At 40.0% G+C, this 18,007-nt stretch overlaps 1 protein-coding gene across 1 annotated transcript in view; it reads right to left on the reverse strand.

Annotated features, from left to right (window-relative positions):
* Nucleotides 1–1,845: 1,845 nt before the first annotated feature.
* SLC12A4 (solute carrier family 12 (potassium/chloride transporter), member 4) overlaps nt 1,846–18,007 on the reverse strand; it is a 30,716-nt gene continuing 14,554 nt past the window's right edge. The window contains exons 9-24 of the mRNA XM_009076826.1: nt 17,124–17,288; nt 16,943–17,041; nt 14,881–14,938; nt 14,239–14,413; nt 13,744–13,862; nt 13,180–13,278; nt 12,582–12,701; nt 11,753–11,857; nt 10,542–10,710; nt 9,289–9,484; nt 8,415–8,584; nt 8,109–8,240; nt 7,905–8,012; nt 7,066–7,250; nt 4,036–4,169; nt 1,846–3,011 (exon numbers count right to left, since the gene is read on the reverse strand). Of these exons, the coding sequence (XP_009075074.1) occupies nt 2,920–3,011; nt 4,036–4,169; nt 7,066–7,250; nt 7,905–8,012; nt 8,109–8,240; nt 8,415–8,584; nt 9,289–9,484; nt 10,542–10,710; nt 11,753–11,857; nt 12,582–12,701; nt 13,180–13,278; nt 13,744–13,862; nt 14,239–14,413; nt 14,881–14,938; nt 16,943–17,041; nt 17,124–17,288 (2,126 nt within the window). The 3' untranslated portion in view covers nt 1,846–2,919. The remainder of the gene's footprint in view (nt 3,012–4,035; nt 4,170–7,065; nt 7,251–7,904; nt 8,013–8,108; nt 8,241–8,414; nt 8,585–9,288; nt 9,485–10,541; nt 10,711–11,752; nt 11,858–12,581; nt 12,702–13,179; nt 13,279–13,743; nt 13,863–14,238; nt 14,414–14,880; nt 14,939–16,942; nt 17,042–17,123; nt 17,289–18,007) is intronic.

The raw sequence follows: 18,007 nt of genomic DNA on the forward strand, positions 1-18,007 counted from the left end.
AGTGGCAGCTCTTGTCCTCTGGGAATCCAGCAGGCAAAGGGCTCTGTGCTGGTCCAAACCCCATCTTATATCCCTGTGGGAATTCTTGGCTCCCCTCCTTGGGGTGAAGCATCTCCCAATGGGACAAGGTAACTCTAGGCATGGGTCCCAGACAGCCCATTAAACAGACACAGCCTCCTGAGGCTCTCAGGGACCAGGAGATTACGATCACTGCTCCACCTGCTTTAACAGCTTGTGGAGACGGTAAAAGAACACATACCATTGGTTACACCCTACATTGTAACCTAACCTAGGACAGGCGTATTGTATTTTAGTTGCCATGTTCTCATTTCCTTACCTAAGAAAGGTCTGAGCATAGGGACAAGAACTGAAGGTGACCATTTAGGGACGATCACAGAAGCCGACTCAATTAGAAATTACCTTTTTCACTGATGTTTTTCTTACACAACCTTTTCCATGCTAATTCTAGTTTCCACTGACATGCACTCCTAGACCCTACACTTGGGCATTAGCCAAATCTCAGAGGAGCTTATTTTGAACCTTCTCTGTGTAGCAATGGCTTACATATTTGGAGCCTACTAAAGCCTTAAGGCCCACACAATGCTGAATTAGGGTGGGTTTTTTAATCCACATTGCATATTAACACCTCTAATGTATCTGTAAGGAAATGCGCTTTGTTTCTTTCATGTTAAAAACACAGTAAAGCCACAAAGAGGTTACTTGGGTCAGGTAACAGCACTGAAATCCTTCTGTGAGGTGGAGTTATGGCATCCCATTGTGTAAGATTTCATGAGGAGTAAGCATATATATTTCTCATTGTGTTTAAATTAGATCACACCTAGTAAAAGAAATTTAGTATCGCATAATTTGACCTACAAAAGTCTGAGGAACAAAAACATGTTCATAAACTTTTTTTATTACTCCTATAAAAGAATGTTTGGAAACAGGTGTTAACTGTCATGAGTGCTGTACACTTGCACTCTATTACTCAGTCCTCTGAAGACATAAAAATCTCTACAAATAGCACACTCTTTACAAATCAGCAAACTTTATTCTTTCCAGTGGTTTGAAAATATGAGTTAAATGAATTTTGGTCTTCAAAGCCAAAAAAAGCAAAGACGGTTGTTAAAAAAATAAAATATACCCAGTAGAGAGCACAACCCAGAGTTATTTCCTGGCTGGGGCTTGCAGGGATCTTGCACACACTAATACCATCTTGTTCCCATCAGGTATGTCCTTCACAGTGAGAACAAACAGACTTTGACTATAAAACTCTTATGAACAGCATCTTTTTATTATGTTATTCAAGATAAAAAAAGCCTGGATAGTTTCTCAGCTTTCTGCCTATCAGACAAATTGGTCATGCTGTGACCAGTGAAACATCCAGGAGTACCATCACAACAGCGCTGACAGAACTAGCACACCAACTAGCAAGAGCACATGGGACAGAAATGTGTCAATCCTCACTTTTCTTCTGTGACTAATGCATCCCAGGGAGGTTAGTTCACACATGGGATTACAGCTGTCCCAGACAGGCAGAAATCTTGAGGGGGTACCAGCTTGTGTGTGTTTAATAGCTTACAGGTGTGGAGTTCTACCTGGCTGTTACATATGGTAGTAATTCTGGTGTCTTTACTCACTTAGACACACACCCCAGCTGCTCTTAAGTCGAAGCTGGCACCTCCACTGTGCAGGACTCGTGCCATTTGGGTGAGCACCAACACATCCCCACTCCCTTCCCCTCCCACAGCAGGTCCAGCAGTGCTGATGTTGGAACAGGGAGCACTGTGCAGGGCAGAGAGGCTCTGCCCAGGCAATGCACCATAACACACAGAACAGAATAGGTTCAAAGTGTATGCAACATTTTATTGAAAAAATACGAATGTTCTGTACATAAAGTACAACTTGATGGGTTTGATAAAATCTCCAGAGACTTATTGGGTAATATAGGTCTTCTTTTCTTCTTTTTTCCTCTAAGGGCATAAAGCATACAATGAAGCAGCAGGTCCCCTGTACTTGTGCAAGTGCAATCCCATTGCTGTGCGTGCAGCATAGCACCTGGCTCTACACACAGGACTCCAACATGCCCAATGTACTTTAATGGATGGTCTGCAAGAAATTTCAAGCATGGAAGAACTGCACAGGACTGGTCCTTCAATCCACTGACCAAAATTTATTCTGAGATCTCTGTTCTCCTAAACAGTCTACATCTGCATATCCAATACTTCTGACAAATAAATACAAAAATAAATAGGGATCTGGCCTCACAGAACCTCAAGTCTCAGAAGCAACACAACTTGTAGCAAGCTACATACATAATTTCAACTATATCAACATAACTTATTTAAATCTCTATCAATAAACGTATTAAAAGTATAAATTCTTATCCAATACTGAGAGTTTAGTTCTGGAAATAAACCCAGAAAAAAAAGAAAGCTTTTTCAGTCCTCTCTTACAATTTAGTGTGCTCTTAGAAAATGCTTTATAGCTGAACTTCAGCAGAAACTAGCTGCTATATAATGTAATTCTATTCCCCAAACCTAATATAAAAAGCTTTTAAAATCTTTTTACAGTAACTGGCTTTCATGTCCTAACTTTACATACAGTTACTAAAAATACTGCACGTAGCAGTGCTGACTAAAAATAGGTTTAGTGTTAAAACTACATGCACAAATGCTGGAGTACCAAAGCAGAAACTGAATAATGTGGCAGCTTCACAATAAAATTTATGTTGCTAATCAGATGGTGTAACAATACTGCAATCCCAAAAAGATATGTATGTTGCAAATGGAAAGACAATGAATAGGACTGGATGAGGAGAAAGTGAGGCAAAAAAACCATTTCTTCTTCTCCATTTAAAACTGGAATGTCCGTTATCACCAAGAAGGTAAATGTAGAGCAGCATCAGAAGCTTCTAAATCAGGAGTAAATGGTGATGACTTCTCGGCCGCCGCCTCTGACAAGTAATACTCTCTCCAGACCCTCAGTCAAGACTTCTAGAAACTCCATGTCTGTTTCAGTAGAGTCAAGGACAAAAGAGATATCAAAACCAAAACACACAGTGATTAGACTCCGTATTGGGTTTATGCAGCAAGGTTTGTGTGAGAGCAGAGCAGGCCCTGCCACCACATCAGACAGAGCCAGTTTCATCCAGCTCCAAAACAAATCCACCACTGCCTGAAGCTGAGCCTGTCAGTGAAGCTGGTGGCACGAGATGACAGTCACATTCTCTCCTATGAATATTGAGTGGTTTTCAGTCACAGTGGCTCAGCCTCTCTAGGGAAGGGTGGAGGAATAAGCATTCTCACCCACAACCTCAAGTGCAAAATCTCTCCTGAGCTGCAGTGGCCGTGGTTGAAACCCCACTATGCTAAGTGGAATGTTTCTATCTTTTCTTGTGAAACAGCTGTTACACAACTACTAGTACTATTGAGATTTAGGAGAAAACAATCATTTGGTCTGTGATTTGTGATATTTGTGACTTTTTTTGGCACAGACTACATGGTACAAACTAAGGCTGAAGAGCAGCTGTGGACAGAGAACTGCAGTGCCAACAGTCAAAACCATCAGCTCTGGCATGGTGCAAGTATCCCTCTGAGTACCAAAATACTCTTGGGTTTGAATTTTAATCTTACCAGAGCCTTGTACATGGAGCTGAGCCCCCAAACTCTGATGTGTAAGCTATACCCAAATAGTCCCTTCTCCTTCAGGACTTGCTGTTGACTTGAGTTCAGACATTGCTCTGCCCACTGTGAATACCTTCTTAAATAACAGCTACATCCACCTACTGAGAATTAAATTAAATTACTAAATAAATAAGTAAGAATTTAGACAAGACTGAACTCAAACTTACAAGGCTTCCAGAGCAACCAGTAGCAACTTTTACTTTAAGCAATTACTACCCAGAAGCCACAAACCAGTACCCTCCATGCCATGGGCACTGTCACAAATTACAGCCTGACAGCATTGGGGGCAAAATGAATTCAAGAGCAAGAAAGACCTTCTGTGTGGCCTAGGCCTTGCCTGAAAGGATACAGTTTTCATCCCCATCAGTATTCTTTGGAGGACCAGGCATGTTGAGGAGCACAAGTCTGGCATCATGGGATCTATTTACAATGACTTCATTCAGCTTCACTGCTGTGTGCATCCTTCGGACATTAGAGTGGTTCCTGTAAAAGAAGCACATTCAGACTTACTGTTAGCAATATGTCTCTGAAAGCTGAATTATTAAAAAGGCCCTTAAAAGCATACCCTGAACCTCCTAAATACCTTGTAAAATGTCAACACCCAGTAAATTTTTTCAGACTTAATGGTGAAGATACAAACGAGATCTTACAGAATTCTTCAAGGATGACTAGTCCATTGGTTTTAAGAGCTCTGGAGCCAAGTCTTCAGTTTACAAAGTTACAAAGCTCTTCAAATAGCATATTTTATAAAGATGATTTAGTCTTGCAGAAGAAGCTAAAACACACTTGCACAAGGCAATGAGCTCTGACTGCACACACTTGTGACTGCAGAGCCTTCTCTTTGGGCAGCTCTGCCCAGAACCCATGGCAGCACAGGCCATGCACCTCTCCAGACTCAGTACCAGAAAACTCTCTCAAAGACATGGGAACCAAACAGGAGACTGGCACCACTGCACCCAGTCCACACTTCCCTCTTTGTGCTGAACAGCAGTTGGCATCTCCAGAGAAAGCCTGGTTTACTGCAGACTGTAATCACACGATAGGGAAACACAGGATCACAGCCTACAAGTGGCTGGAAATGTGCCTGCTTATGGGGCTTTTCCAGAGTGTCATAAGGATGTTAACCTCTCCTTCAGTTGAACTAATCACCCTCTCTGTGTGTCTGTTTACAAGAAACACTTTTACCCAGGTTATCTTTAAAATCTCAATCATGTTTTCAAACTCAAACAGCCACTCGGTTCAAAAGTTAGGGAAGAGAAGGGAATAAATGCAGAGTGATCTCATTAGCCTCTGCTCCTGAAGAATCCAGGCTAAGGGAGGGAACAGCATTAATTATTCAGAATATATTAACACAAAATAACATCAATTCATGCAGGAACAGAACTGGAAAACATCCTTTGGGGATTTCAAGCTAGGGAATGTTTCCTTCATACAGGAAATCAAACATTATTTTGGTAACATAAAAGGAAATACAATACAGAAATAAACTTATCAAAGGGAGAATGTATTTACAGCTTTGAGGATTTTCCACTTGGGATTTTTTCTTCATTTTAACATATTAAAAGCAAGTATTAGTAGAAACAAATCAAATATGAATCTACAGCTTTGTTAATTCAGCTTTGCATGATACGACTGAGTCTTTACTGAGCTTGCTGTTCTTCAAATACTCAGATTCATGACTGAAAGTCTTTACTAAGCTTGCTGTTCTTCAAATACTCAGATTTGCAAAGAAATAATTTACATAGAAAACAGAAGATGCGATAGGAAGAATCATGTTTATTACACTAACAGCACAATTTGCCCACTGTGAATTACCTCTCTGTTACTTCACGTTCTTATTTAATTTGGAGCAAGGACACCCTCTGTCTTCACCACATCAGCTTAAGTCTTTACTAAGCTTGCTGTTCTTCAAATACTCAGATTTGCAAAGAAATAATTTACATAGAAAACAGAAGATGCGATAGGAAGAATCATGTTTATTACACTAACAGCACAATTTGCCCACTGTGAATTACCTCTCTGTTACTTCACGTTCTTATTTAATTTGGAGCAAGGACACCCTCTGTCTTCACCACATCAGCTTCAGAAAGCCAGGGACAACACGAAGATTATGTTTACAGGAAGTGAGGAAGAAACCAGCACCAGGAACAACATACTGTTATTAACTATGTATAGTTTTGGAAAGGGAATTGAAAACTAAAGGTCTGGTTTTCTCAAAAGTGATGTCTGAAATTGGCATCTCCCCAGCGATTTGAAGGCGTAGGGTGTAATAAAGGGCTTGTTTAGTGTCCAGAAACTGCCAGAAATAACATCCTAGCAGTGTTGCACAACAAGAGCTTCTCTAAATGAGTAATGTTTCCCCTACTTGTGTCATACTCTGCTTAAGAAAGTAGGTTCAAGACCTGTAATTGTTTTCTGCCCTGGCTTAGTTCTTGTCAGGACAACTCTAATAGTTTGTTACATCCTATTTATAATGATACTTAGCTTTAGTTGCTAACCCTGCTCCCTTTAAAACGCTGCTAAGACTGTTCAACTCTAACAACTTTTCTTCCATCATTATATAGAGTTTTCCTGCCTTTAGTTGAGAAAACGAAGTCCTCCCTCTCAACCATCTTAATGTACTTCTAAGTTAAATAACAAACTTACAAGATTTCCCACTCTCTGAAAGCATGGAAGAGGAAAAAGTACAGGTAGTTAACACCAAATTCAGCAGAATTTCTACAGTATGATTCAGCCTAAAACAGGTTTGAATTCTGATTTATTAGGAAGAAAAATCTGGAACTTTGCCAGCTGCACAAAATTGACTGAGTGAACTCTTCGTGGAAGATGTAGGACACCAGAGAAGTCACAGGAGATCCACACATTTTTATACAAAGCCAAAATAGACCTTTGCTTCTAGCTCCTCAGGGAGCACACACGTGGTACTACTATCACTGCTACATGTCAGTGCTCCTTCAAGAGCAAGTCTGTCTTAAGAGAGTTTTATCACACACATGTTCTATTCCAAGTCATTCATCACCATCTCCACAGCTTCCTCCTTTCTGTGTTAAACATCCACACTACATATTAAATAGTGAAATTAGCAGTCTTGTAATTCTGATCAGATCAGTGAAATTATCAGCCTAGTGTGTTTTGTTGAGCTATTTGGGAGACAGGAGGAAAGTTATTACAGGACTTAACAGCTCCAATTCAGCATTTAGCTATACAAGTGAAATATTGGTTAGAGATTTCTCAGGAGGCTAACTGCTGTCTTTTCAGTAGTCAGGTCTCAATGTTTACTGCACAAGTCTAAACCAAGGATAAGGAAACAAAAGATAACAAAAGCACAGCACATGGAGAGTTTCAGGAGGTGTAAGGGGTTGACTTAGTCAGGACTCACGGCTTAATGGTGATGAGATCTCTAAAGCTTCCCACGGCGCTGCCTCGGTTCCGCTTCTCAGCATCACATTTCTCTTTCGTCCAGGTCATCTGGATGTTCTCGGGAACTGGGTCCCCCTCATCTTCCTCATCTGAGTAGAGGCTCTCCAGACGTGCTATTGAATGTCTGTCTTTTACCAGCTGAGCCTGGAGGGCACAGGAACAACAAGGTGAACTCACAGACTTGATTTTACGCTCACTCGTTCTCTTTCAGCAATGAAAGACTTTTTGTTCCATTGTATCTTTTATTTTGCTCAGTCAATTTAGCCTTTAGGACAGCTCTGATACCAGGCATGTGCCCTAGCTGATAATCTTACATACCAAACTGACTTTAAACAGTTTTGATGGGTGTAAGCCATCCAGAATTTGGACTGACAGAGACCTGTATCTATACAAGAAAAAAAGAGTCAGTCTAGCTCACATCACGACATGGTCAGAAACAACAGACAAGTCTGACTCAAAATTGACAACAAAAAAAAAAAGCTGGACAAACACATGCAGAAAAGTTGGAGCATCTGCACCTTTCATAACTACATGTCCTATAAGTCCAAACTGGAATGACATCTTCAGAAGGAAAACAGGATATACTATAAATTGAGACAAACACCGGATATCCCATATAAAGAAAAAACAAGAACTGCATGCAATTTTTGGAAACAAAAAGGCTGTACTGGAAGTATTTCCTTATGTCTTTAGAGCACAGGAATTAAATTTAAGCAGCAACTACATAACACACTACTAGGAAGGCACTTTGTGTCATCCCCCTCAGCAACCCATAGCAAAAAGCCACAAATGACTTACCTCCCTCTCCCGCTCAGTTTTTGTCAGCCTCATTTGCCTCAGCATCTGAGATCTCTGCTCCATCATAAGAGTTCTCTCATAAGTATATGCTGAGATATCACTATTGTGCTGCAGAAACAAGGACAAATATTGTGCTTATAACTGAGTTATAACCAAATACCAACATTTGCATAATAAAATGAAAACTGGGCTCAGTTCCCTTACCATTTCTACCACTTCTACCTCTGCTTCTATTCGGAGTTGATAGAGGAAAGTAGCCAAATCTTTCTTCATCTGGATGCTGTTATCATCCATCTGAGCTACAGTAAAAATTCTCATTTTGCATTTTCTCCAAACCTAGTGAGGGAACACAAACTCTCAGTACGTGAACCAGTAATAATTTGCTCTACAAAACAGAAACTCATCAATACATCCACTCTCATTTCCCAATACAGGCTCTGCTACTGGAACTTGCTGCTTTAAACTAGTGCATGCAGAAGTAGGTGGGTAACATTCGGCCTAATTGCTTACTTTGTGCTGTTTGAGAAGAAAAGGAAGCAACATCAACATGCCTCCATCATGCACAATCCACCAGACATCAATGTTGCCTTCGTTGTAACGCTCGTGGTTGCTGGGGTAGAAAGACACATTTTTGGGAACCAGCAGAGCCAGATGAGCTGCAGTTGTGCAGCGAACAGTACCTGCCCAAAGGGGGAAGAACACAGTTATTTCCAATTATGCAAGAGTGATCTGTGGTTATATAAAAAAAATTAAATTTTACTCACTGAGCAAATGTCAGCAAACCATAAAAGTCATTGCTTAAACAGAGAAAAGTATGTACAGCAAGGCTTGCAGAGACAGGTCAGCCCAAATGACAAAGCCAGGATAAAGCAGATGTACAGGAACACAAGCCTTGCTTCACACTGGAAATAAATGCTGCAATCTTCATGGCTAAGTATGAGCAAAGAGTATCTGCTCTGTTCTAATTCAACCAAGTTAAGCAACTGGACCACTGGGGAAGGAAAGGGATAAAGACAAGGAGAGTTTTGTCCAGTAGTGAAGGATAGGTTAGGACCACTGAAAAGACAGAGACTATCTAGGAAACCAATTATAGTTTGCCATAAAACTTGCATTCCTCAAGTCCATAATGTTTTAACCATTCATTAGATAGATGAATTTCAGCTGCCAGATTAATCTTTGAATATCTTTCATGAGTCTTTAACCTGCGAGATGTAGTATTTCAAACAGAGTAGTTTGGTGAGAGATTATCTACTTCACCATCAACATCAGAAAGAGAAAACTAAAACCTAAAACAAGTTTCACAAGGCTTCTGTTAAAATCCCCTGTGTGTGTAACAAATGTCTCTGTTCACAATGTCTGATCACACAGAACCTTTCAAGCTCACCTATAAAGGTCTTCCAAGACCTTGGATCTTCACTTTGTCTCCAGCCGTAAGGCCATCCCAACACCACTGTGTTGTGCTTCATGCCACCCAGTCCACATGACTGAATCAAGTGAGCAATTCCTTCTCGAACTTTATTAGCTACAACTACTTGACAAAATCCTTTAACCTTCTCAATTTCCATCATGTTCTTAATGGTCTGCAAAACAGACAAGGAAAAAAACCTCAGGACCAAAAGGAACTCTTAGTATTTCTCTAGCATGTGATTACAATATAAATTCCTGGTTCACATTTCAATGCAAAGTTCTGCTCATCTGCTTTCCTTCATAAAACAAAGAGAGAAAATACCCACTAATTGTGTGCAATACTTGGTTAAAACACACAGTATATGTTTGCTTTCAAACATAACCATTCTAACAGATTAAGATAAGGGTTTTTTAGTTTGTGCTATCATCTCTTGTTCACACTAGGAGTTAGTGATATGTGTGTTACCTCACTTGCCATTTTCTGATCCTGTAACCCTCATCTTTTTAAACTCAAGGCTAATTGACCTCATTTGGATTTCCAGTTCCAGATTTCTATGTAACATGCTGTGTTATTATATTTAGAAATTTAGGCACCAGCCCCCCCCCCACCTATCAAAAATACCCTTTATTTGCTTAAAAGCTATAAAGCTTGGTCAACACATGGCCCATGAATTAGTTTTCCCTTTTTAACAACTTTCCTATATAAAAAGCCCCCAGGGGAGAAACAGATATACTGATGCTATACAGAAGTAAACATGGCTAAGATGTCATGTTACACAGTGAGGAAGATTAAACAATTTATTAACAAATTTTCAGGACCATCCTTCAGTGCTTCCTGTAATGAATTTATCAACACACTGAAAAGGTTTGCAATAATTGACAGTTACTGAAATGCTACTTGGGATGTTCAGAAAACTAAATACTCCTCTTCCCTCCATTAACCACCATACGGAAACTTCCACAGCAATTATTTCTTAGCAATGAAGACAGGTTTAGTCAGTAAGGCTGTTTACACAAGTTGCAAGCATTGATCTTGCATTCCCAAAGCCACAAGTGGTTGCTGAAACATGTTTGGAAGCCCTTTACCAAACAGCTGCACTACTGCTCAACTAGTCCTGTATTTCATGGGAAGCCTTATTAATATGCTATTTTCCATGCATGATTAGGAAACAAAAATTTTTAATTACCTGCCCATCACCCCTTTCTACTTCAGGAATTTAAGACACTGACCTGTTCAGCAGCCTGGGCTTCTCCATACGTTTCCAAGAAATTTCCTTGGATCACTGATCCTATGATAGTCAAACCTTTACCAGCTTTCAGCTGGGATGCAAATGTTAACAATCTCGGGTATTTTACATGCAAATCCTCATCAAGTTTCAGAAGCACCAGCAACTGAGGCCTGGAGAAAATAAAAAGACAATGTATTTTTTAACTAAAGCTTTAACAAAAACACTTGTACAAAACTGTCTCTCATCACTTATATTATGCTTGAATACTAACTCCCAAACAGCACATTCTTTCTGTATCTCACATTTTAGAGAGGCTGTACTCAATATTTTATTTCTCTTAATTAAAAGCAGATGTGAAACTCTGGAAATTCTGCTGCTGCATTGTGTTGACAGTCATAAAACCCACTGATATGCTTAGCTTAAGAGACTTGCATCGGTGTTTTATTTACATGTTTGTTTTTCAGAGCTCTTTTAAGTACTATTAGAGCACACACTGTGTTCACACTGTAAGGCTGTTCTCCCAGATCTATCTGGAGACTTGTGCCAAGAAAGTATCTGTATTCTGGACCTGCATTCTGTATCCAGACACCTGGCACATGGAAAACAAATATTTTCATCTAAACACACCTGCCTTCTGTCCTTTAAGGTATCACTACACATCAATGAAGTTATTTTCTGTTATGAGTTATGGCTGAGCAAGTAGAAAATATATAAAAAACTCTGTCATTGGTAGATTCCTACTCCCCTTGTCCAGAGCCCAAGAGTTGTGTGATGCCCAGCAGAGAGGAAGGTTCTTACCCACTTAATCTGTTTTCAGCACAGTCAGAGGGAATAACGTTGGCCACTGTTCCCATTTTTAGTCTGAGACTGATAGCAGTGACTTATTTTGTTCCCAGTGCAAATGACCACTGGACTCTGAACCTCTGTACTCACAGACCTCCACGGTTTCCCCAGGTTCCACTTCTGAATTCACCAATTTGGAGTCCAATTAAAAATGCAAAGGGCATGAAAGGTCTGCTCATACAGGGTCCATACAGTAGGGCTTGGCAGTGCCAGGGCAGCTTACTGCAGACTCAACACTTCTGGTTTTAACATTCTGGGCACTTAAATTCATTAACACACACCCAAAGTATCTCATTTAGAGTCCAGTTTAATTCCTTAAGTGCAAGTAGATAATCATGACAGCACATTTGATTAGTCTGAGATGAGTACCTCCAGTTCTTTGTGTGTGGAGGGCCCTCCTCCAGCCTGAGTAAGGCATATCTTGCTGCACTGAGTGAAAGGCCACGGATACCATCACCCCACTCCTTCTCTGCACTGTGAAGAGCACACAGTTTAGCCAACATACAGGTCCATGAGCATTTAATTGTACACTTACAGTCAGGCTACAGACACATCAGTACCTTCTGAGGAGTTTAAGAATGTGATACATATAGATGTGGTGCCTGCTGTGTATCATTTGCACATCAGTGTCTGTGATCTCACGTATCACACGAGGAAAATGCAAATGTTTCAGACCAATACATATGAGAAAACCACCATTCTGGGCTTCATTTGTAATCAAACCTGCACTATGGAGAAGGCTTCCCAAGCAGGCACAAACATCCAGCATTTCAATACCCCATTTAGTTATTAGGCCAAAATTAAGTCCTAGAGCCTGACTCCCAACCTGCAGATTCAGCTTCTCAAGGACTGTTCTAGACAGACCTTTGCACCAGATAAACTGGAATAAGATGGTTACAATCAGCTGTTCTGGGCCTGAAGTAATCACGTGTGGCAGACAGCAGAGAGATCCTAACCAGTTTTCTGCTTGCTGTGACTCAAGTTTCACCAAGCACTTTAGAGACTTAACAAAAAAGCACTTCAGGGGATTTTGTTTAGTACTGACACAGTGAAACAATAAGAAAAAATGAACTAAAAAGTAAAGTCCTCCAAGTCATCTCTGGGCAGCTCCTTCTCCAAATATCAAGGCTAGAGATAATTCACTTGAAAACCAGACCCACTCTCCCTTCCAACCCCTTTGTATGCAGTTAATACTTACCCTTGGTATTCAATGTACTTGTAAATCATTCCTGCAATAAGCATAGCTACCAAAGCGTAGTACCAAGATGAAATGAACATCAGTGCCAGGCAAATACTCATGCCCAAAAATGAGAGAGCCCTAAAAAAAAAAGCTAAGGCATTAGTAAAGCAGTGAGGCAGAAAAGCTTAAAAACAAGTCAATTACACTCTTGCTCTTTTTTGTTTAAACTGTCTGTTCTGAACTGGCAGAGAAAGTAAAAGGTTCCAATGGATCTCCCCACAGTCCCTATCAGATTCAGTATCCTGTTGTTGAAATTAAACTCTCACAGAATCAACCTGGTTGGAAGAGACCTCAAAGACCATCAAGTCCAACCCCACTGTGGTTACTAGCCCATGGCACTAAGTGCCACATCCAGTCTCAGCTTGAAAACCTCCAGGGATGGTGAATCCACCACCTCCCTGGGCAGCACATTCCAATCCCTGAGCACTCTCTCTGGAATCTGGTCCACTAAGGCTATTACATCAATGTTCTCTCATCTAGAACAGATACCCAGAGATATCCCAACCCCCCCCACAGGTCACAGCCCAGACAGGGCACACCTTGGTCTCTCACTCACCAGTGATAGTATTTAAATCGCGGTCGCCAGTTTGGGGTTCTCAGGAGTGTCTGCACGGCACACGCCAGGTTAACAAACAGGTAACACATCAAGAAAAACCTGCAAAAGCCAAAGAAGTGCAAAACCTTTTAGCACACACATAGATTCTGGCACATAGTATGATCACATGATTGATTTACAGTCAAAATGCAGTGCCTTGTCATGTCTGCCTACCCCTCTGAGTTTTATTAGCCTGAACTATTAGGATAAAGTAGCTAGAACAAGTTTTTAAGTTAGATCGGTTCACAACATCAATGTTGTCTTTGTTCTGTGATAAAAATGCTTTCCTAAACCAAATAAAAATATAAAAACATGCTTATTCACAGAATACTCCAGGGCAGAAACAAGTAAGATTATATGTAGAGCCTGAAGTCAGAGGATTCACAGAAAAAATAAAAGTGCAACTCAGGCTCCAGTAATTTGCTTTACTGGCTTAAGAGATGGTTCTGAAAGACAGTGAAATTAGCAAAACTCAAAATGAGTATTCCTCTTTCCCCCTTGAACAGCAACCAGCCCATTTCTTACATGGAGAGAATTGGAGCCACCATGTCAAGCGAAGCAATAAGGATTCCCAGCTCAGCAATTAATGCTGTTAACAGAAGAGCCCAGGTTGGTTCACCATTGGCTTTTCCATGACCAAAGACCTGAAAAAAAGAGAAACATTAAGCATTCCAAGTATTTCATAAGGTTATAAAGGAAAAAAAGCAAATTACATTTTTTAAAACAATAGTAGTTCTCCTAAATATTTCTTTCTCTAGAGCAAAGAGTCAAGTTATTTTAATAGTTTTCTGTGTTTCACTGAATTGGGTGTTAGACTTCATTAAATTACCACATATGCCTAGTGAAACTCCTCAAAAGTATTCCCTGTTTTTAACAGCAGAAAACAAAGCACCAAAATAAAAAATATTGACCTTCACTTCAGTGCTGGGCAAACTAGGGAAAATAAATCTGATTTTTAAGAGCACGAAGTCAAAGAGCTGGTTAGGCAGAATGTACACAATGTCTCTGTAAGGTACAGACCCAGAGGAAAGGGATGATGTTGTCCTTGGCTATGGCCTGCAGCAGCCGAGGGGCTCCAGTGAGGCTCTGCAGACCTGCTCCACAGGTGGAGAAGAAGGATCCTATCACGATGACCCATGGTGAAGGCCATGACAGGGTGCCCACCACCAAGTTCTTTTTCACTGCATCACCATACCTGCAGAGAGCAATGTCAGGAGTATTTTGAGACTCAGGTTTGGGGTTTTGGGTCAGTTTGAAGATGATTTAAATATTATCAATTTCTTTTCTTGATTAGGATACAAAGTACTAAACAATCTGAGTTACTTTTGATACACAGACAGCCTGACTTCAACAAGCCAGAAACTTTCTTTTCATTGTATGTGTTATAAAACTCTTGTATTATTATCACAGCATTATTTCTCACTTTCACCTAGGAAAATGCAATAATTCAGTCACAGGATGGAAACTGAGGGAGCCATGCCAGAAAACATCAAATCAAATATAAGAGGATTCTCAAAACATTGTTTACAATTTACATACAAATATGGTTTCAAAGGCACACAGAAGTAAAAGACAAAAAGGGGGAGGGAGGGCAGGCAAAATGGGAAAGAACACATCTAGTCAGCAAAAAAGAAAGAAGAGCATTAAAGCAGTAAAACTTACTTATCTCTCAGGACAACACCTTCTATGCAGGCTCCAAATAACAATACACAACTGAAGTCTTGAGGACAGAGTGTGCTAAGGAAGTAAGATTTATTTAGACATGGCAGATCAAAACATGCATGGAAAGTATTGTGGAAAGGGCAGAATGTGCCTCAGTCCTGTGGCATTTAGACTGCAGCATCTCCACAAGCACATGGTAAAGCTGCAAATTAATGTCTCACTCCTCACAAATACCTTCTGTTACTGCTAAAGGGACTGAGTTGTTCTTCTAAAGTTTCAGATTTTAAAAAGCAGATTTAAATGGTATGATAAATGAGACAAAAATCAAGTGAATAATTTTTAAACTGCAGTTTAATCTTCTGCTAGTATAGAAGCTGATATTAATTATATCTCTCTATATAAATATGTATCTATAATTATATCTTTTCTCTCTCCTTCTCCTGTGTCTGAAGCTACTTTGAACACACAGCAAACCATTACTTTGTATGTTCTTATTTTGTGGTCTCACATAATCTATCAGGTTTGTTATTAAACTGTTCTGCTTCTGCACTGGGGAGTACACAATCCCTCAAGCTTTTCCCATCTGGCATTGCAGTAAAGCTTTGGATCTTGTGAATTAAGTTCACATGAATGGTTAAATCTTAAACTCCACCCCTGAAACACAACTGTAAATTACAAAGTGTAATACAAGGGGAAACACTGTTCCCTGCTAAAAACGGCAGTGTCAGCCTCCCACTGGGTGGCGTATGGACACCGACACATCCAGGTACCACCACAGCACATTCCCAGCGGCCAAACTCACAGCACAGCTGCTGTGTCTGCCCCCTGCTCCCATATTTACTACGTTCATAGGAAATGCTGACTCCTTGGTCAGTTCCCAAACTAACAGCTGGGAAGGGCTGTGCCCCTAAGAAGTTGGGACAAGCGAGCTGGGACACGATTTACAGCTTGGCAAGTTTTGGCAAAAATCAGGAATGAAACAGAGGAATTGTGAGGAGAGTCACCACCTTGGCCAGTTGCCCCCTGGGTGGGATTTATTCAGAAAGCTCTTACAAACAAGTTTTGAAGTCCTTGATTGCATTAATTCCCTTTTGACTTTTTTCTTTTTTAAAAAAAAAAAAAACTCCTGTATTGATTTTTATCTTTTTTATCTTATTAATCTTTATCTTATTAATTAGAGTTTAACCACAACCAATATCTGACAATTTCAGCTGGGACAAAGGCTGTTCCTCTGCACACACAGCACCTAGAAATTCAGTACGAGGCACATCCCCTTATCCTGCAAATTAACTGCTCCAGTCTCAGTGGCAACAGGCAGGAAACAATGAGCCATTCATTGTGTTACATTGTCTGTAACACTTCCAGTCTACTGGGGATATGCCTAAGAATCATGGAATAGCATTGGAGCAGGTGAATGGGTTAAAAAAAAAAAATCAAGGAGAGAAAAAAATATAGTCCTGTAAGCTGATGTAAGATCATCTTGTTTCACTGATTTCAAAATAAATACTTAAATTCATTGTTATCACTGAGCAGCTGAATCTACATGAGAACCTCTCCCCCTGTCCTCTGAAAAAACATTTGGGAACGTCTAGTCTAATTTCTAACTCCAGTTTATCTTGTCCTAAAATGTTCAAGAAAGCATATAATTCTTAATGTCATGCCAAATAAAAGGCTTTTTGTTTTGGGTTGTTTGTTTGGGGTCTTTTTTAAGAAACTGAAATTCATTAACTGTCCCATTTAAAACCTTCCCTCATCTTAATGATCCACTGCATCCTAAAAGAAAAAAAAAAAATTAAAAAAGATATATACCTCTACTCCACCAGCCTGGAAAGCTACAGACCACTGCATAGCAAAGAACAGCAATGGAAGTGCAAAACCCAATACAAAAAGGGGGAAGGAAAATAACAGGATAATAATTCCAATGCTTCCAGCTCAAGGATTGGCTTGTTGGGTTTTTTTCCACTGACCAATCCTACTCACACTTGTGATTTAGTGACCTGAAAGCAGTTCCACAACTCAGACACACACACTGTACCAGCATCCACTAATCTTAAAAGGATACAGACTACTGATGTGGTGACAATGGCAAGAATTGTTCCAACAGGAATGGATTTCTGTGCATCTTTGAGGTCTCCTGACCTGTTTGAACCAGCCATGATACCTGAAAGTACATACTGGATGTAAGATCACAGGGTGGAGGAAGCTCAGAGCCCTGGGATGCTCCCTCATCACAGCATTCTCACCAGTCACTGATGGGAAGAAGATGCCAACCAGCACCATGAACGAAGTAGCTATGTCTGAGAGCACATACAGGTGCAGGTTGTTCTTCTGGCCTGCTACATCCACAGATGGCTGATGTGCTTTCTCCAGGATCTCTCCTTTCTCCAAATAATTGCTCCACAAGTTGTCTTGAAGATGATTATCATACCACAGAAAAGAAAAGCATGTGTCAATTCAAACCTGTTTCATTATAACGTGTCTACAACTGAGGATTACAAATGCAATTCAGTAATCAACACAAATTAAGACATGAAAGAAAATTTATATTGCATGTTTTCAAGGGAATCTGTACAAAAAAACCCCCACAAATATATATCAATAGCCTACAGAAGTCTATGCAATTCATCCTCTATTACTACACTAAATGTAACATTCTTTTAACTTCATACTTATTCTAACCCAAAGAAATACACTGAATATTTTATGAATTGCCATACCACACATAGTAGCTGTGAGAATGTAAAGCAGCAATACTGACCAGCTTTCCAGACAGAAATACATTTGTTCTTCAGACAGTGGAAGAATTACAGAATTAGGTGTTTGTCATTTGAAATTTCACTAATAAATGCCAAGTCCATTTTAGAAACTACACTCTGGTTTCTGTGAAAACAGGAACCTTCAGCACTCAGCACCTGCACAAAGCAGCTCTTCCCTGGAGTTCATTGGAGTAAGGAACACTTCTCATGATATTTTATTCAGAAGTGGGCTAAGAAGGAGACACACTATTTTTAGACAAGCACTCTTATCTTTCAGGACGTAATATTAACCTGCCTATAATGGAGAGTTGCCACTACACAGAGTTCTGAAAAATTTTAATGACTTACTGATGTTAGCATAGCTTACAATT

The sequence above is a fragment of the Acanthisitta chloris genome, unplaced genomic scaffold, assembly GCF_000695815.1.
Source record: "Acanthisitta chloris isolate BGI_N310 unplaced genomic scaffold, ASM69581v1 scaffold42816, whole genome shotgun sequence".
NCBI classification, from domain to species: Eukaryota; Metazoa; Chordata; class Aves; order Passeriformes; family Acanthisittidae; genus Acanthisitta; species Acanthisitta chloris.